Below are 22,248 nucleotides of genomic sequence, written 5' to 3' on the forward strand. Positions count from 1 at the left end.
GGATTTTTTATATATATATATATATAGTGTCAATGTAGTAGTAAAGTGACTGAATGTGACATTTTTCATGTTTTAAAATGTTTTAGCAATAGACAGCAATTTCTAGTAACTACCAATAATTATTGGAGCATATGAAATAATTGTAACTTTTCCCTGTGTTCACTACAAACATGCATTGACAATATCTAGATTTTTAAAACATTCTGAATCTATTTGGCAAAAAAGCTGTTTGGTCAAAATTACAACTGAAAAAAAAAAAAAAATCCTTTTAAGCACACATTGGCAACAGAATCACCATTGGCTAGTAAAATGAGGATTATGCATAGTAAAACTAGGCATTGTAAGCTCCATATATGGTTATTTCGGGGAGGAGACAGGGTTGAGATGCATGTACGCACAATCTTCAGCTGACTGGTTGCGCAGGTTCTGGCGTGCACAGGATTTTATAAATCTGAAAACTTTATAGTTACCTACACAATGTTGCATGGCTTGAATAAAACTGTCAAATTATGTTTGAAATTTTATTTTGATTATTGCTTCCATAGACATCAGAAGACATGGAGAAGATCGCCCAACACACTAGAGTGAGAGAGATGTTTAACTAGATGTTTAATAAGCGGTAGGGAATGGGGTTACCACACTAATCCCGCACACTGCATTGATATCAACGGCAATAGTGCACAGTAAAGATGCAACCAAAGCCACTTTAAGGCAAGTCTGCGAGGTTAGCAAAAAAAAGACGAAGCATAACGCCTTTTAACGCTGCAGGGAAGGAAACCAGTGGCCGTTTTTTGAGGAAATGGCTTATTTAAAAGGGTCCTATTATGGATATTCCACTTTTTCAGCTTTAGTTAGCTGATGTTGCTGTTTGGGCATAACCTAATGTTGCTGTTTGGGCATAAAAAAGATCTGCAAGGTTACAAAGCTCAAAGTCCATTCCAAAGGGAGATATTCTCTTTAACAGAAAACACTTTTCAAGAACTAGGCCTACAACAAATGGCTCGTTGGGACCACAATGCACTTCTTCTGGATCTTGTGAAGTCTTCGGATTGTCGTGAAGTCACAATGTGACTCATTTCAATAATCCTACAGGATATGCCAAAAAAGGGGGCGATGGTTGAGCTGAGCGAGAGACCAAAACCCCTTTGTTTTGCCTTCCTAAAGTGGACAAACTTAGAAAACAGTGGGTAAACACTGTTCCTTAACATTATAACCCCAACATCTATCTGTGCTGCACATTTTACGGACGACAGCTTCCAATAATGTCAAATATGTGAAAAAATATGGTTTTTGAACAATCAAGCATTAAAACCTGTTCTAGTACACCCCAAAAACAAACTCAATACTTCGTAAAAAGGCATTTTAGGACCCAACATGTTTTACACTAAACAATACTTTTGTTGGGAACTATGTAAATTGTACTATGATAAAATGTTATTTTATAAGAGAAGGTAGAGTAGAGAATGTTTTGAAAGCTAGGACTCATTTCAGGGATTGTACTGTTTAATAATAGATGTTTGTAATATAATGTGATATTGTATAACGTCTAAAGAAAAAAATTTTTTATTTTTTTTTCTTTGGCTTTCATGTTTGCCAATTAAAATAAGACTTGAATTGTAATGACTATAACTGCCATAGCCTACCTACGATGTTGATATAATGCATTTTAAATGAATAAAAAGAAAATTTATAATTTAATTATACATTTTGTTTTATATTGTATGTTGTTTAATGAAAAAAAAAAGTGTTCTCTCTATGGCTTCCAGGTTTCAACAAATAAATTAGACTTGAATTGTAATGGTTTATGACTGCTGTGTGCCCAATGATGACATAACGTTTTTTAATTCATGTAAAATATATATTTTAATAAATAAAATTTAAAAAAGTATTCTTTCTACGGCTTCCAGATTTCAACAATTAAATTAATTTATAATGACTAGTACCACTGCTATGTATGAAGCTGTTTAATAAACAGATTCAAATCTAATCTTAAAGGCCCAATATGTAAAATTTTTGGATTCAATTAAAACCACTAGAACAATGTTATATATTTTGTTGACTTGTGTACCTACATTATCCCAAATGTTTCCAACAATGATTAAATCCAGAGAAATCAGCTTGTGTGAATTAAGTTTAACATCTTGGGCCCTATTTTAATGATCTGAAACGCGCAACGCAAGTAACTTTGTGGCCGGATCTCGGGCGCTGTTGCTATTATACCGGCGGGATAAATGACTCTTGTGCCCGACGCAAATCTAAAATGGGTTGGTCTGAAGTAGCTTCATTATTCATAGGTGTGGTTTGGGCGTAACGTGAAATAAACCAATCAGAGCGACATCTCACATTCCCTTTAAAAGCAGGCGCGCTTGGTTCATGGCGGACTGCTATTATAACGGCAGATTTAGCGGTTCACAGCAAATGGGCCGTAAAAGACAGAGAAGTGACATTGTATGGGGATGGGAGAAACCCACCCAAATAAGCTTTGGTTAAACAGGTGTATAATAATTTTGGTAAATGTGTAAGCTAGATTTATAACTATTTTTTCACATGTTCATATTGGACACCACAATGATTTCCCTCATGTGGAATATTTTTCCTTGTAATTATGCATGGTTTGCAAAAATGGCAACTGCTGCGTCTGTGTGTAGATGAGAGAAGCAAAGTGTATGCGTGTTTTGCACACGCTACATTATGACCAAGCATGCCCCCTTAAAATAGCATCTGAACGCGCCACTGAAAACGCACCACTGACTTTACACTAGGTTTTTCCTGGTCTGTGGCGGAATTGTTTTCTGAAACTGCAAAATAGCACCAGGGAACGTTTGCGCCGGAACACGCCTCCTCTTTTTGCTGAACCGCCCGGGAGCACAAGTTCATTCCCTAATTAACCGACGTGCATCTGTGGAGGGAAAAGTCCGTCGTGCGCCTGGTGCAAAATAGGAATGATACATGCATCAGTGTACAAAGTCAATTGCGCTGGGTTCAAGATCAATGACATCATATCCACGTTACCCTAATTTTCCGGTTCTAATTCCGTAAAAAACCATGGAAACACCAAAAATGCTTCAATATATCACGTGTTTTATCAGACAGGTAAGCAACTCTTTGGACATCTTTATTGACAGAAGACTAATCATTGTCATCTTATTAGTTAGACTTATACTCTTTTTCTTGATGTACAGCGAGTAACGTTTGTATCCAAAAATTAAATCAAACAACACTATTTTGCCAAGTGACATGGCATAATCAGAAAGATCTTTATTTGTAGAAACAGTAATACAGCATTTTCTCCACCATAAAATGAATTGCATGCCATTTAGCAACACAAGACAAGTCATCCAATTTTTTTATTCTAATATCTATCTGGCTTACAAGCATCTCATATCAGCCACCGAGCTAATGCACAGAATAATGTCATAACTTTCAACACACTCAAAATGTATTTTAGTATGATTGTTTTGACCAAGTAAAACAGACCTACGTTACCACACAATTTAAATTTGTCAGATAAAGTGACCTGTACGAGTAGTAGTTCAGCACGAAAAAAAAACCCCAGAGACATGTCTACACATGAAACAAGAAGCTAATAAACACACGATTACGATAGTATATGATTTCTGTGTGATTTTCATGCGATTTGGGGTATTTTCATATCAATAACGGATGTTTAGATTATAAATGCTAAGCAGGTGTAGCGGTTAGCTGCTTATAAAACGCTATACATAACATATTTCTGTAACTCTTTATTTTACAAGTTGCAAATATTTAACAAGTGTCCTTGTTACACGTTTCATGTACTTACCATAGTAATAACAGCAAATTATGCATAAATACATGCAATTAACCCTAATCCTACCCTAACTCTATAGTAAGTACATGTAGTTAATTAATATTACTCAGTACTTAAATATATAATGACACTGTAACAATGACACCTTAAAATAAAGTGTAACCCATATTTCAACAAAATGATATGACTAAAATCCACATTAGATCACAGTCAGAAGTTATTACAAACACTCCTTGGTGGTTTAAAGTGAGTTTTGAGTAAAAGCATATTATTAATTGTATAAATTGTCTTATGTAGCTTGTTGCTGATTGTAGCTCTCATGCACCAGCTGCACAGGTGCAGTTATACATAATGTATTTTGTCAAAAGAATTCTTGTAAGTTCTTAAGAAAATTGTTTGTTTTGTTTTCTAGAGAGACTATAATAGGTGGATAAATGTATATTGAAATCAAACCGATGTGGATGGGAAAGCCATAATACCAGAATAAAGGCTAATAGCCTGTGAATAAAAACAAAATAATAGGCTAATAAAGATTAGGTCTCATACCCGGCAGAGGTGTGAAACGTTTGTCGAAAGAAAACAATAGAAACATGAATGGGGCAGTTTGCCACACCAGACATGGACAATAGACTGCAAGTGAGCTTAAAGGGGGCAATACATTTTTTCATTAGCCTTTTATTAGCCTTCTCTAAAAACACACATGACATGGACTTAGAAAATGTTTAATAGTATTCATAATTTTAGAGATAACATCCTCAGATTAAAAAAGAAGCATGAGCAGACTTGTGGCTTCAGCTTCATTCTAAGTTGCTACAACACAGCCACATACTAATATTTTTATCCATTTAAAAATAATATTCTTCTTAATATTTGTATTTTTGTTTTATCTTTGAGCTTATATATCTCCATATTAATTACAGTCTGAGGAATTCTGAGTATTGAACTGTAAACTCTCAAGTGTTGGCATTCTAAATATATGTTGGTTCTGTGTCTAGCCTTGGCCTAGCCTATATGTTGGTTATCTCTTTATTTTGGGTATGTCATTTATGCCCCCCTTGTCAAAATGGGGGTTGCCTGAAGAGGGGTTAACGTGCAGTGAATGTTGAACAACAATAATCGTGGGCTGTAGGTGATGCGGTTAAGGTTAAAAAGTTAAAATCACAAACATTTTAAATTAAAACTTTTGACAATTGACAAACCCTAACCCTAACCTAACCCATGCCTTTTTCTAACCCAACCTAACCCTAACCCTAATACCTAACCCATGTTTTAAAGTGAAGAAGTCGTATGGGATGCAACATAGTCAAAATATATCTGTGCTTAACTTATGTTTAGCCTCTAAAGTGGTTACTTACAATGTAGAGGGTTGTTAACCCATTTCAGAGTAAATTTATATCCAAAAGGATAAAAAATGTAATACAATATAATACAAGTGCTCAGTAAAAATGAATAAAAAAATATGACTTGCACTACCTGCACACTAATCTAGGAGATTTAGGCTTCTCTGTATAAGGTACACAATATAAATTCTAGCAACTGAGGTGCGCAAATTCTGTATTTAGCCTTTTATGTCATTTTGTTGTAGCTCCAGTCTATCATCAGGTTTCAAGTGTGTTCAACTAGGCAGCATTTTCTCCCTTTAGAAGGTGCAGCTTTTCCATAATCTCAGGGTTTGTGCCAATCTCTCAGATACCAGGTTAAAAGTGTCGGAGCGCCACATTGTCAAAGTGGAAGAGATGCAACAGTCTGTTCTTTATATGGAGTTAAATAGAGCTAGGCCTTTTAATTACACCCTAAAAAGCTATTATACAAGCTATCATTCCAATGATTATACACAAGTGGTCCTGCTCAGGATGATTTGAATTGAATTCTTTGTAAAGCTGCTTTGAAATGATTCGAATTATGACAAGCGCCATACAAATATCACTGAATTGAATCGAACATGACAAACAGCATATGTGAACAAGGAGCGTTCAGCACTGTACTACGACTCGACCCCTGTTGAGACTAACAGTCAGGGATGGAAATTAGCACCCGCCACCAGCCAAATGCGGGTGATTTTGTGTTGTGGCGGGTAAACTCGCTTCACCTACCGGCCACTGTGGCGGGTAAATAAAAATAGCATAGGCTACTGTTTCACACGGACGGCGGACACTTTTAGAGGAGGCACACCTTCAAAAAATTTTTTTTACATTTTCACCCGCGAGCGTTCTCCTGTAAACAGGGCCTAATAGTTTCATTGTTGGGACTAAAAACCTAAAAATGGAAGCCATAAAAGACCACGAATCATCCAAATGCCACATCCAGGTAAAAAAGAGAAATATATATAAGAGAGAAAGAGAAAATGTCAGTATTTCATTGAGACTTGAGAGATTAAATAAACTGCTTAAAGGGATACTCCACTTTAAAATGAAAATTCTGTCATCATATACTCACCCTCATGTTGTTTCAAACCTGTATGTGAAAATTAATACTACAAGATCTTCTACAATACTTAAAGGGATACTCCACTTTAAAATGAAAATTCTGTCATATACTCACCCTCATGTTGTTTCAAACCTGTATGAATTTCTTTCTTCTGCTGAACAGAAAGGAAGATATTTAGAAGAATGTCACTAACCAGACAGTTAACTGGTCTCATTGACTTCCATAGTATATATATTTTTCCTACTATGGAAGTCAATGAGACCAGAAATTGTCTGGTTACTGACATTCTTCTAAATATCTTCCTTTCTGTTCAGCAGAAGAAAGAAATTCATACAGGTTTGAAACAACATGAGGGTGAGTATATGACAGAATTTTCATTTTAAAGTGGAGTATCCCTTTAAGTATTGTAGAAGATCTTGTAGTATTAATTTTCACATGCAGTTACACATTGTCGGTTAAAAACAAGAAAGTGGCTGGTAAAAACATTGAGTGGCTGGTAGATTTTGAAATCTAACTTTTGAAAAAAGTTCATTTCCATCCCTGCTAACAGTATGTGCATAAATCAACAGAGATGGGCAAGTGTCTCTCAACTTTGGGCCTAATTTTATTTCCTATACAACAAATACTGGATAAATTATGTCTGTTAGGGCCCACTGGGACCCTGCCATATTTTGCATGACCTAATTCTGCACACCGCCTTCCTTAAGTGACATATTTCTCGCAAGCCAGCACACCCTTTGCCACCTAATGTAGTGGAAGAACTAGGCTATAGAAAATCTCAATCATTCACCCCTGATGTTTTCTTTGCACTGGCAGATATCATCTCAGTGCTTCAAAAGAAGACGCAGCGAGTGAAGGAAACCCGTTCTTTGTTGTTTCTGTGCCAGTATTGAAGGTGCTAACTGTCAGAAAAATCAGCCTCGCTGATGGATCATGACATAACAAACTACCAGCAGATATGTACTAGGTTGCCGTTTATAGCAAGAGGAAGACCTACAACATGTTAAGCCCCCTTAATTTGACTGGGATGGAAGGTAGATGAATAAGGACATTTAATGAGTGTTCCACCCTCACAAACGCTGCATTTTTGGCAGGGGCTGAACCTCCTTGAGTAAGCTTTTTCAGAGACCATTTGGCAGAGATTATGCCCAGCTTAACGTCCGTCCCACAAAGGTCTCTGATTCATAACAGAAATTTGAAAGCACACTTACATTCATCAAGTAACTAGTGCATGTGAGAATGCTTTAATCAGATACAGCTACAGAGCAAAGGGATTAGAAACACTAAAATGTAATCAGTGTGATTAAAACATTAATGCGTTCACATACAAAAGCATTTCAACAACAACCCGGCTACGCTGTAATAGCATAGTGGCAAAGAAGGGGGGAAAATATTCCACCATGCTGACAGTCAAATAGGAAAACAATTGCGGAGCATTTCAATACTAGATGAGAGTCAACAGGGGGGACCATTTTCTTTAAAGGGACTATGATAGGTGCTGTGATGCTGCAATAGGGGAAAATTGAAATGCTGCAGAGAAGGGAGGCTGAATCAAAGGAAGATCCGTTAAAAATGCGTCCATGCTAAGATGTCTTTAAGAAACAGCGAGCAACATGATGTACATTAGAGACACTGTCACTGGTTTCTTCTTAGCACTTGTGTTCCCGATACAGAAAATGACACCCGGCCAAAGTAACCATGGCAACACACCCTATGGACATGCACTAGATAGCCTCTGCTATCGAACACTAGTTCAAACACCTTGGTAGGCATTTACATAACAAGGAACAGTCCACTTGAATATAAAAATTTGGTCATTATTAACTTACCCTCGTGTTGTGCTAAACTTCACACGTAGTAGCAGTTCTATTTAGAACCATATCGTCCTGAAAAAACTGTTTTATGATCAAATGATTCTTTGTGTTAGAGTTTAGAGTTCTTTATTCCCGCCTTTTTGTTTTTCAAATCTGTAACTGTCAAAGCCACCTCACTGTCTTGTAAATGGTTTCCTACCAATGATGTATTTTTCTCTTTTTAATTTAACAGAACATGTTACCAGCTCTGTTGTGTTAAGGATGCTCTGTTGTGTTAAGTAACAAAGATATTGCATTTATAATCCATATTGTTAGATCTTTTTTATTACTATTATAACTTCGATACAAAAACAGACAATATTGTGTGTAAAATATATCAAAATATTAACTTCTTATTTATTGAACTGTTCAATCAATATCACATTTGCACTCATGCTATTCAGGATAAAAACAGCACTTGTGTGATATTGTTATTACTCATGTGATAGGCCTATATCAAATCACAGGCCTATATATGAGACAAAAACTCATACAGGACCATGATTACCCTGATACCATTTAGGGGGATTCTAACTGCATTCTATAGGCTATATCAGCCAGTGAGTTGTTGCCCTGCATCATGTTCATCACCAATCAACTATACAAAATGCAAGATGAACTAGGTCTGGGGTGGTGCCTTAATTATTTCAACACATCAATTTTCCTAGCCTGGTTAAAACCAGACCATTCTCAGTAGTAACTGAGTTATGGTCTGGCAAAGCTTCATTAATAACTCATTTCCAAAGGGGCGTCACCAACGGACGTCGCTCAAATGCCTCTGGGCGCAATTGGATAAACCTAAAACCAATCAGAGCGATCGTCATCGTGTAAAGCCATATGCTGCGTCCCAATTCGCCTAAGTTACACTACGCCATAAAAGTATGTAGGCTACTCTTTTTGTGAAGAAAAGGTATTTACTTTTGAATGTGTAGCAAAAAAGTAGGCAAGCTTTCTGATTGGTACCGCGATTTCGACGGATTAGAAATGGGCTTGAATGATATGGAAGTAAAATAATGTCAAATGTTTTTGAAACAAAAAGCCTGTTGAATTGCACTACTTGAAAAAAAATAGGCATTGCATTAACCATGCTTGCATTTTAATGCATTGTATTTTTAGGGCTTGCATTTTTATGGCCTGAAATTCAACATGGTTGAATATTTAAGCTGTGAATATTTCAATTAAAAACATTTCAAACACATTTTCATTATTAAAAATTCAATAATCCATATTCACCTTTCATATTTCACTTCCAAAATATTCAAACTGTTTAAAAATACAACCTATAATATTCAACAGGCAATTTTCGGTCCATTTTATTTCGCTTTGCAAATTCGCTTCCACAAATTCAGTGGTTCAAATTCGACAGTAAATTCAAAGGAACTGCAGGAAAAGCAGTAGATTACCGAGATACTCTCCATCTGCTGTTAGTCAATCTCACCAGCAGGTGGTGCAAAAGCGCTTGTTGTTGACGAAGACAGAGCAACAGTTAGAGCAAGCCATTCATTCATAAAATGAAAATGATTATCTGTGTCAGTATATATGCTGAAAAGATGATAAAGACACAAAAGCTGTGTTTATGTTTCATTCAATAACTTCATTGTTACTTTCCCTGTGTAGCCTACATGTCATCAGCTTTCTCTACCTACATTAACAGGATTATAATCGGTTTCCGTCAATACCTCATAAGGATTCCCCTTCCGTCGGGACAAAACACTTAACGTAGCTTATGGACTAATACAGTGATATGAAAGACCAAACTCGCACCTTATTGGGGATGTAGGCTGTAGGCTACTATATAGGCTAGATGGACTAAGAATATGAACGTAACGCGCAAAGTTTCATGCAGAGCGTTTCGTGATATACTGGCATAAAATCAACACTTGATCAATACTAACACTTTCTCTTTTCTCTCTCTCTTTCTCTCTCTCTCTATAGAGCTGGTAAGTCCCGCCCATCCGTAAAACCCCAAGTGGACCTCTAGGTTGAAAAATCGTCAATGCAAGTGAATGGGAGAAAATAATTATTTTCTGGTCCCGTTTGAATTGTGCCATGAATGTGAACATATGTTGTCTGTGAATTTTTTATATAACTTTTCATGTTACAAGTTTGACAGTATATGGTATGATTCTTCGGCTAGCAGTTGTGGAAAAGACATAACGAGAAAGACTACATGTCGCCTATGTGACGTCACCCCATAAAGTTGACTTACCCGTGGTTTTCGCCAACCTCAATGATTTTGTCCTCTCCCTGAAAGAAGGAGGTGAAGTGCACCAAAGACACAGCCATGTTTAGCGGGATCCGTGAGCTAGTGTCCGTGTGCTAGTGGTGTTGACGTTTCAAATGCGCCGAAAGCAGCGAGGAGTTGTAGTCCACAAAGTGCTCACACACAAAGTCTACCCGTATCAAACTTCTACACGCTAAATTGTAGCATTCTTTACACGAAAAGTTATATAAAAAATTCACAGACAACATATGTTCACATTCATGGCAAAATTCAAACGGGACCAGAAAATAATTATTTTCTCCCATTCACTTGCGTTGACGATTTTTCAACCTAGAGGTCCAGAGGGATTAGCGGAGGGGGCGGGACTTACCAGCTCTATATATAGTATAGTATAGTAGGCTATGCCTACGTGTATTGCATTAGCTTAAACTGGGAAGAGTCATAGCACTTGTATATTGTTGTCCTCCTATTGTCAGTTTAACTGTAAATCGCTTTGGATAAAAGCGTCTGCTAAATAAATGACTAAATGTAGCCTAATAAATGTAAAATTGGCTTGACATTGGACATTTGCACATTTAGGGACCGTCTCAAAAGTTGCATACAACATTGGCATACACGTTTCTAACTTCAATAGCAAACTTTAATTTATTTGAATAAATATAACAAATCCAAAGGGTGCGCATTATGCCTGACACTACATGAACACTTTACAGTTGGTTTTATGACTGTAAGTCGTTCTAGAAAATGCTATTGAAGTTAGAAACGTGTATACCAAAGTCGTATACACTTTAGAGACGGTCCCTAAATGTGCGAATGTCCAACGTCAAGCCAACTTTATGCCAATGTATCACTGGGAAACGCTCATCATTAAACTTTGCGCGTTATTCTGAATATCTTGCCTGCGAGTTTGGTCTTTTATATCACTGTAATTAGTCTATTAAGCTACGTTAAGCGGTTTATATGTCCAGCAGGGGAATCCTGAAGTATTGAGGGAAACCCAAGGGGCAACATTCTGATCTGAAAAATGAAGCCTACCCGGAAGTGCGAAAAACTGCAATACATCGAAAATCCGCTAGGGGAAGGTCCCAAAAGGGAGCAAATGTCCATAGCCCCCTGATTAAAATGTCCGTTTTCACAGCATAAATTCATGTTTTTACAGGTTGGTCCCATGGACTTTTATTGGATTTTTCGATAGGTTCCGAGTGCCTGACAACGGCGAGGGTAGTGAATTTTTTTCTAACTCGTTAGTTTAGATAGTATTTAGATATAAAATGTATGACAATAAGGGCGTGGTTAACTTTGAGTGACAGCTTGATTGACAGCTGAAAGGCAGCGCCACGGAGAATGACAACATAAGAAGCGCCATTTTTTAATACAGTTGACATATAATACTACTGTTTCTGTATCATGAAATGTAGTTTTAAGAGTTTTTCAGGCGAGAATGTAGTTGTTTAAAGCTCAAATCTGTGGTTTATTTATAAAGATTTATGAAAATTGTATCCAGTTGTGAGGTCCAGCGATGATGACCGGGCGCTCGGCGCATGTACCCCGCCTGGAGCAGCCTTTCATCGGCTAGACGTTTTGAGGTTTGCCGCGGACTCTGGCGTCTCTGTAGTGGTTAAACATGAGATATAATTCGTCTTGTGTATATCTAACGGGCGATTTTTGGTCTCGTGAATCTATAATTTGTTCCCTGGGCAATCGTTTTGGCTGAGGGGAAGTTTCATAACTTTATAAGCTATATTTAACTTGTACCGTTGTATGGTTAGACTAGATCGAGCGCATGACTTTTTATGTTTGACTGAATTGTTTGCTTTATTTGTATAGCTTCTTGTAACTTTACCTTTTACTTATACTTTTATAATGGCTAATATTGATAAAACTGAAATTTAACAAAAAGAGACTGGGTTGAGTTTTGTCATTTTAAATTTTAATACAACGAATATGATCTGTAATGTTGTTTACTGCAACATCTGTTGTTTAGTACAAATGCACATATTGCCTGGACCATGTTAAAATGTTTAATATTTTTATATTATATTTAAAATGAAAAGAGGCAGGTTTGTGTTTTATATTTCGTTTTGTTATAAATAGGCAAACGTTATGTGCAGTGAATATAATCAATACGCGTTGCCTGAACTACATTTGTGTGGCTATAATGTTTAAAAAGAGTTAGTATGGTGTTTTATAACATATTTCGTTGCCTAAAATATACACAGATATAACCGGAGTAGCAGAGCGAGCTGAGTGACGCGCGCTGCGTCAGAAGGTGGGCGGGGTTAGGGTTTCCCAAGATTTTCCAAGATGGCGCCGCCCATACCCCCCATAAACGGCTTCAAACCCGTTCTTCAGAAAGTCTATGGGTGACGTCACAGACGCTTTGTCCATATTTTTTACAGTCTATGGGGAAACCCTAATAGCTTGCATGCAGCACATCGCCACAATATAAAGTTAAGGCCACTAAACAAACAAAAGAGAAATATACGTCAACCTCAAAAATGTAACATTGGATCTGTATATCCGCATCGGGGAGTAATATTATAATCTTGTTCACGGTAGAGAAAGATGCTTGTAGGCTACACAGGAATGTAACCGTGAAGACACTGAATTTAACATAAAACCGCCTACATTGCTGTAAATGAGTTTTATGAATGAATGACTTGTTCTAACTGTTGCTGGTCTTCGTCACAACACGCGCTTTTGCACCACCTGCTGGTGAGGTTGACTAACAGCAGATGGAGAGTATCTCGGTAATCTACTGCTTTTCCTGCAGTTCCGTTGAATTTACTGTCGAATTTGAACCAGTGAATTTGTGGAAGCGAATTTGCAAAGCGAAATAAAATGGACCGAAAATTGCCTGTTGAATATTATAGGTTGTATTTTTAAACAGTTTGAATATTTTGGAAGTGAAATATGAAAGGTGAATATGGATTATTGAATTTTTAATAATGAAAATGTGTTTGAAATGTTTTTAATTGAAATATTCACAGCTTAAATATTCAACCATGTTGAATTTCAGGCCATAAAAATGCAAGCCCTAAAAATACAATGCATTAAAATGCAAGCATGGTTAATGCAATGCCTTTTTTTTTTTTTTTCAAGTAGTGCAATTCAACAGGCTTTTTGTTTCAAAAACATTTGACATTATTTTACTTCCATAGAATGAGCTCTTTGCCAGACTACTTGCAGAGCAAATCTAAATTTGCCGGAAGTTGTCTGGGTTTTCAGTAGACAAAAAGTAGGCCTACCCGAATGACTTACTACTTCTGGCGAGATTCTGAAGTGTGCATTTCACTTTACTATCCCATGAGGCCACATGAGATGATTTATGAATGGCATTGTAGCGATGCAACTGACGCTGGTAGGTCACAAGCAAGGTTCTTATAGTTTAGCATTTTTAAAATAGTTTTTATTTTAATATCATTTTCAAAGTTATTTCAGTTTAATTTTAGTTAGTTTCATTAATGGTTTGATTAGTTTTAGTTTAGTGTTTATTTTGTGAACACATTTATATTTAGTTATTATATAAGAATATTTAGTTTTGTTAATTATAGTTAAGCAGAGTTAACAGAACACTTCCAGTTAAAGACATTTAAGTTTAATGTTTGCAGTTTACAGTTAACACTTGTGCAAACCTCTTAATAATAAAAATAAAATAATTGTTTGAGATTTAACAAAGAACCAAACAAATGCAACTTAAAAGTAAAAAATATTCATTCATAGTCATTCATATTAAAAATTATATATTATTAAACATGTGGTTTATAAAAAGAAAGAGAAAAAAATATGCGTATAATTATTATGATTATTATTTTATGGTTACTTCTATGATTAATCCTTTCAAACATTATTCTTGTATTGATCCATTTATGCTTTTTGTCTATTGCATCTTTTAATATCATATACTCATATTCATGTGTTCTATGCAGACCAGACATTTAGTTTACTTCTACTCTGACAAATGTACGTCTATTTGTGGGCTAGATATGCTAGGCTATTTGTGTTTTTTCTCCGTTTTCTGCTCAGTGTGGTATCCTGTCTAATATGTGTGGCCTCTTTCACATGAGATGCTTATCTTACATGGAATTAAGGTACAGCTGTATTTGCATGGAAATACGTATTTGGCCATTTCTGCTTCTTAGGACTGGTTCACACAGAAAGTTGTTTTGCTTTGAAAAACAGAAAAAAGACGTGGGCAGTGGAATGGGGGAAAAGCGTTTTTTAAAAGTTTAACTTATTTTAACTTGAATGCTGCATTTTTGGAAAGACGTGTCATGCACGAGACGCAGCAAAAGACGTGAGACTCGAGCGCAACGGTTATAGAAAAAAATCACTCACTGCTGTTGACTGAATAACTTTTGTAACTTAAAAAGGATTACTGGTAATCTATATTTCATGTATAAAGTGAAGTCTATGCAGTGTTATTTTACATTTGATTATTAATTTTCTCTACCTGAAAATTACCGTTATAGACCTGAAACAACATGAAAAGCACTGTTTATTTTATTTGTATGTTTGTTCTATTGTCTTTGTGCTATTGCTCGTAATTTGATTATTTTATTACTGACAGTTTACTTGTCTTTAACAATATTTGAAATATATTTAATTTAGTTAGGCTAGTAGTTTTTGGTGTCACAACCTTATTTATTAACGTTATGGTTCAAAAACAAGGAACAAATAACTAGGCCTATTCTATTTATTTATTATTTTTTGTGGTGGGGCCGGGCCAGTAGAAAAAATCCAGAGAAAGTCCTGAGAGGGCGCTGAGTATTACATGAAGTCATATCTCTTACTTGGACACGAGAAAGTGAAAAATGGCGGACGTAGAATGGAGACATGAAGGAATATACAACCTGCACCATCATGTATAAATCTATTCAACTTTTCCCCATGGTTTACAGTTAAAAAGCAAACAAAAAAAAAATCACAATAGCAATATCGAATCGCAATACTTGTAGAATCGCAATTCCTAAAAAATGTATGTTCTATCATTTTTAGTACATTATACTATTACACATTCAATTATTCATTATTCATTTCATTATACTGTACAATTCTATTGTACGGACAAAAACAACTGAAACATTAACTTCTTTTGTGTTCCACAGAAGAATGTAAGTCTGCAGGTTTGGAATGAGAGTGAGTAAACGATGACAGAATTATCATTTTTGGGTGAACTATCCCATTATCCGAGAAATTCATGTAGCACACAAGCGTCATCCAACTGACACAATAGAAGCCTTTTACACTATCCACAATGTGTGAAAAATGGCAAGCATTGTGAGTTTGTTTTTATGACTAAAACATAATCTCAGCACAGCACTTAAATAATTGCAGTTTGAGTACATTGCTTTTAGCACAATTTCATTAATGGCCTTTAAAAGAGTCTCAAGCTGTTTATAGAGGTACCAAACACCTTTAAAGCATTAGAAAACTGGCAACAAAGAAAAGTTGGGTGATCCAAAAAGTTAAAGTAGTGAGCTAGTACAAATTAAATGGCATTGTTCATGTTGGTTGGGTTTTGACAGCTGCAATTAAAATTCTCATGTTCTTGAAGGAAACCAGGCGCTGCCATCTCTCAAGAGGCAACTGCTTTAATTTCATAAATAAGCTCACTTCCCATCAGCTAATATTGTGTCATAATGCCAATCCTCTCTGGTTCTGACAAATGGAAAATGCAACATTACGCGACCTATTAAGCAGCGCGAAAACAATACGAGATATGCAATGCAACGTTTGGAAGAACTGACGGGCATCTCAGCAGCTGACAGTCAGTGATGATGGTGTGGCGTTCCCAGTCGGAGCAAGGCCTCCAGTCTGCCAAGAATGCAGAGGCAAAGCTGTTGAGATGATTGATGACACGCCTCCACTGGCCCTCTCTTCCCTGCTGACATGCACTCACAACCCAACACTTTTCACTGCTAATTGGACAACCTTGCAAATTCCTTCTCTGAGACTGTGGTCCACTAAATTAGCCACTGATAACTGCCCAGAATTGGTTCAATTTATGAACGTCCAGAACGTTGTCACTTGCACTGCAGACTCAGAGGCTGTTGAATAAACCTGTGTCAGGCATGTAATTTCTGAGAAATGTCCAATTTTGATGTTTTGATCAAGCTTGTGGGTGACAGTTCATTTAAAATATAGTTAGGTTGAACTTTGTTTGAAATGGTGAAATAGATGTTTTTGTTCCTAATGAGTCCCAGAAGACAAAAATCACATAGCGGCCCTAAATGGGGCATCACATGATCTAGCCTACTTTTGCTTGTTTGATTAGTTCCAATCACATGCTAATTATGTTTTTATCTGATAAGATTCAAGTAAAACAGATTAAGCTATATATATAAATTGATAATGTGAATAGCATTGTCAATTCAGATTTGAAAACAGTTTTCTAGTGTTTTCAAAATGATACAGCCCTATGCTTTTCACAGACACTAACAAAGTAAAACGGCAACAGCCATCCAGCCAGACAAATCTAGGTCTGTTATGTAACACTAAAGTGGTCAATGGCTATTCAAAATTTTAAAACACTACCAGACTCAGTGTGAAGCTTTGCCAATCTTCTTAGCAGAAAGCTAACAACACACAATCAGATATTTCAAATATTTTAAAACATGACCTTCTAATCTAAGACATTTTAACTCTACAAGAACTCTAAGGAGCTTTACAGGCTAAATTGTTAAAGTATTGTGCTAGAAACTAAGTTAAATGGGTTCGGTTTGCAGGAAACACACATGCTGATTAAAAGTTTACCTTGAATACACTGGAAGTAGTTTCAGATAAAAGTGCCTGCAAAATAAATACAATTCATTCTTGGAAAATTGCACTGACTCTCAAACTTGTACTTATGCCTGAGATTGCTAAACCAAATACAAAAATCAAAATACAACAATTTGGTAGCTGAAATAGGAATCTGTTAAATAAATAATCCCTATAAAAGGGCCCAATCATCCAGAATATTACATTTTTTTTCCAGTATACAAGGGAAACTGCAATCAACATTGCCTTACATCAAGCAATTTTTGATTTCTTTGTTGGCAAACATAGTGATATGTCACATTAAGCTCTCAGAGGGGGAAAGAAAGCCTAAATGCTATTGATCTGCTTCACTGCTTTGTATTCCATTCACTAATAATTACCAATGCAGTCCCTCCAATTACTCGGCTCTACTTAACATTTACAGCCACGTGCAATCCACACACATTGATTCATTATGCAAATGACAGGGACTAATTTAAGGCTTGCTTACATGACTCCATTTAAAAACCTGCAGCCAAGGCAATGCACTGTGCACAATTGAATTGAGAGACAATTTCCTTTTAATGCTGAACAGAGAACATTACAAACATTTAAACCATTTGTCGACAGACAGTTAGACATATGATAGATGGACGGATGGACGGATGGATGGATGGATGGATGGATAGATAGATGGATGTCTACAGCTGAAACTCAATACTTAGCCATATAGTATGGAGCCAATGAGAAATGAGCCTTCAATATTAACAGTGAATGTGGTGAGGACTGATGATAGGATTACTGTTAAGGTGAACTGCGCAGGTCTGTATGCTCTCCAGTTTGAGAGTAGAGTGGGTGTCTAGCACCTGAGGGACAAAGAAGCTTATCTGGTGTCTAGTGAGCCTGCTTCATCAAAAGCCATGAAAATCAGTGACAGGTTGAGGAGAAGGGAGGTTAAATCTACTTAAAAGGCACTACTGTTTTTTTCAGAAGTGCTTCAGGTATAATTGCTTTGAATATAACCATTATCTGGTAGCAATGATTATTTTTTTCTGCATATTTTATCCATAGACTCATGACTTCTCCCACAACTGTGAAAGGGGGCTTCTTTAGGAATATTCCATTAAATTGTTGCATATATATACACACACATTTACCATGTCGCAGTGTAACAACTAAACTAAATTTTTTCATATTTACTACATTCCTTCAGTGCCTACAACATAGAAAAAAAAAAAAACCAGGAAAAAAAAAATGAATATTACAATATTATATCTTGCCTTCTGGTATTCGTGGCTGGTAATTGTCAGATACCTGATGTTAAGTTCTGGCCTGGTTTCTAATAACTGTATCACCTTTAATATCCAGGGCTCTCTCTATTACAAGAGCAGAATTTCACGAGTTCACACTTACAATTAGATAGAGTAAAGGATATGCCCATTTGCCGTGCTCTCCGAGGGGAGGGCTCTGAGCTCGGAATTTGGCCCGAACCCAGAGTACTCCCCCCTCCCAGGTTTGGGATAGGACTAGTAAGTGAGGAGATGGGGTGGTGGAGGGATGCTGGAAAACTGTCATAGATCAGCTGCTGTATAAAAACTGCTGTATACCTCCTGATTGCCGATTAGATTAATTATCTGAACACGCTTCTCCCAAACTGTGTAAATAAAACATCATGCAATACCACACAGAATTAGTGGTTGACCAATATATCTCCTCGGCCGATATTTGGCATTTTTGTAAATTTTTCTGTTCGGCCGATGTGTCGGAAGTGGGACTTTTATTTTGACGGTGCCGAGAACGCCAGCACATGAGTGCACCGCGCTCCCATTCTCCATCTTCATTAGTTTGCTGTCTCTGTTTAACAGTTTTTTTCTGATATGTTGTTAGATAGAACTGTTAAATAGAAAGTAAATTTATATTATTAATAATAAATAAAATAAATATAAACATATATATCAGCCATCTGCCACCCTTCTCTCTAAGATATTGACATTGGTCATTAAAAAAACACTATCGGTGAACCACTACACAGAATTCAGTTTGACTCCTTGACAAAATAAATATTGAAGCTAATAATCTATTATCATGAGCTATTATTTACTTAATTTAAGAACAGCATGATTATTGTGATGTTAAGCTATATCATATCATATCTGTAGAATATGTTATTGTAATATATTATTGCAGCCAAATTGCAAATATTAAATGTAGGATCATTGGCACAAAGTCAAGAACCATTTAAGGAAAATCACAGTCATAATTTATGCTCTTTAGCTCAGGAGAACAACAATGTCAAGGATAAAGACAGATTAGATCCACTCTAAGAAGTCATTAACATTTTAAATCCAAAACACTCTCCTTAATACATGATTAAATTTCTGAGCAAACGAGTTGCTTATAAATATATGTTTCTATCTATGGGATCTACCAATACGGTAGGCCTATACTACCCCCACATGATTGATACAATTCATCTGAAATAACTAGCTGTACATCAGCAAAACAGCAATATTTCTACCACATCCATTAAATATTTTAGAGAGTTGCATTTCAAGTCAATAATAAAACAGAGGAGATAACATAGGGGAAAACGTCACATCCTTGGTAACATCCTTGGGATTAATCAGCACTGACAGTAAGAGGTGTGGCCTGAGGAGAAAAGGAACAGGTTCCCACCCACGGCTCCAAGAAGCACTGATGTACAGGCACTAAGCATTCACAGACCACCAACTGACATTCTCGGACATCTGGGACAGTCATGATGACAGCCCTATTCACAGTACACAATAGCCTCCCATTGCATTTTTTTTTACCCAATTCTGAGATACAATAATGTTGTCACATTGAAATTACTTGGCATAAGTGCCTTCACTTCTGAAAATGTAACAACAATACAAGAAACATTCTAGGATGTAGTTAAAGCAAAAAATCTAAGATAACAATCAATGCTTTATGAAAGAAAAAACAAAAAAAAACAGCAAGGTGCACAACTGATGCATGAATAGCCTTGTAAACACAGCCTAACCAGTTGAGGAAGTTGACTGTTACTTAAGCCAAGCAAACAATTTTATGGCAAGAGGTGAACAAAGGCTGCTGGACCATAACTATTTTGCCAAAGCTTGAAACAATCAACACAGATAATACGAAAACCTTTAGGCTGCCTAAGAACTGAAATATCGAATGGGCCAGATAAAGGTGTTTATAAAGGGTTTATGAACTATTTATGAACCAATTGTTCTTTTGAGTCGGGTCTTTTCAATGAATTGTTTTTTAAAGAGCAACATGTACTTTTTGGAACGTTTTAGCGCGCGCAACGTGCCATGCCAGTGTGACGAGAACAACGTGATTACGAACAACATAAAGTATTGCTAAATGGACTTTTTGAACAGGTTCACTGAAACTGATTCAAAAGAGCCGATTCGCAGAAATGAGTCGGACTTCCCATCACTTTTCCCACCACTAGTGGTCCTGTGCTAAAATATATTTGGAAATAAAAAGGGAGACAAAATAAATATGCAAAGCGAGTCAAAATTACATCAGAAATATATTCTGACGCATATAAAATGTCATATAATATTTTAAATGGTTTTGCAGTTGTAGCAATATGTGAACGACGTTTGGAACAATTCTTAAGAAGGCAAATGCACAATGATCAATGGGGGAATCAGTCAATTTCTGATATTGTGAATAGCCATTTTGTTTAAATTAGAGCATAATATCAAGCAGCAAACGACGAGAATGGACATAATATGAAACTTAAAAAATAAAATAAAAACTTAAGAGTCAGACACTTGCATCAATTAGCTACCGTCAGACACACCCATGAAAAAATATTTCAATCAACGTGGACGGGTTAAATTTCATTATAACATGTTTTAATCACAACGTGTGACTCAAATTCATCATTTAAAAACCGTGTGCAACTTCTCTATCTTTATTTTTCTCCAGGACGCAAACATCCGCGAGGCTCATTCGGACGGTGGGAATCATGAATGACTTCATTGTAATTGTGCAAAGTGTTCCGCTTGGCGGGGTTTACAAAACTCTACCCCCTTCCCCAGCTCCTTATGCAACCCCTTATAGAGACAATCTGTACCCTACACTTCAATATGTATGATTGAGCCAGTGCATCTCCCAAACTAAAATATATGTATATGCCTTTCTCGGTAAAAAAAAAAAAAAAAAAAAAAAAAAAAAATTAATCATAGTCCCAACCTGTTCTGGTCAGTATGGGAACCAGCAGGGATTGTGACCCCAAAAAAAAGTGACGGAGCGGCACTGAGGGAATCTGCCGAGTGTTGTTTACAAAACTGAGAGCAGAGCGACCGATGCAGGTGCCAGGCAAGTTTAGTTTGAACACTTCTACAGTGACTTGAGTCTCCTACCTGAGCAGCGCGGTGTCCCCCTGTCTGCTGACCACACTCTCGCTGGACGCATAGTCCACAGTTTGTCCTGCGGGCAAACACGATGGTAAAAAGCAGCAAAGACTAAGAATTATAGCGGTGAGCCACTGACCGGAGACGCACGCATCCTGCACTGCAATCATTATGTCCATCACCGCCGAATGGAGTACGATCCGCGCCGTTATCAAAAATACAAATAGGCTACAAATATCTGGATGAAAATATATTAATCCTCCGCGAAAACCCCGAGAAATGGCGTTCCGTGTAGTTTTCCAGATTTGTTTTGATCGGAACCAGACCGCGGGAGGAAGTCGACTCTCCAGTGGCTCGCACACCATCTAGTGAGGAAATGGGAAACGGGAGCAGAGCTAGCAGCAGACAACCCCCCGGCTCTGATCCTGTTGCCATGCGGCCGTTTCCCAGGCAACCTGTTCCCTGTAGCTCGTGATGGAGCAGTTAAGCGGGTGCTTATTCTTGATACGGCAATAGGCTACTATTTAAAAAAAAAGAGTGAGTTTTGACCACCCGAGGTTTAACGTCCTGCAACCTCAAGACGTCCTCCTGCAAACACGCACTTTGTTTTAGGATTAGCCTATTGCGTGTAACGTCTCGAAAACGAGTCATTGAAAAGGGCGAGATTTAAAATGACAGGGGTCAGGTCTTGTTTGTGTCATCAGTGGCCCGTGCAGCCCTGCGATAGGCTGCTATTCATTATCAGTAGGCTATAGCTTGACATATTTCATAGTTCTCTTTTTAGCACGTGGTTTTTGGGTTCAAAATTAAACAAAAATGTCCTTAAATTAAACATTT

General features: G+C 36.8%; 1 protein-coding gene across 1 annotated transcript in view; it reads right to left on the reverse strand.

Annotated features, from left to right (window-relative positions):
- The window catches only part of negr1 (neuronal growth regulator 1), a 153,798-nt gene extending 131,761 nt beyond the window's left edge, over positions 1-22,037 (reverse strand). The window contains exon 1 of the mRNA XM_079882816.1: positions 21,421-22,037. Within this exon, the coding sequence (XP_079738942.1) occupies positions 21,421-21,776 (356 nt within the window). The 5' untranslated portion in view covers positions 21,777-22,037. The remainder of the gene's footprint in view (positions 1-21,420) is intronic.
- Between the last annotated feature and the right edge of the window lie 211 nt (positions 22,038-22,248).

Source organism: Squalius cephalus (assembly GCF_949319135.1).
Source record: "Squalius cephalus genome assembly, chromosome: 10".
NCBI classification, from domain to species: Eukaryota; Metazoa; Chordata; class Actinopteri; order Cypriniformes; family Leuciscidae; genus Squalius; species Squalius cephalus.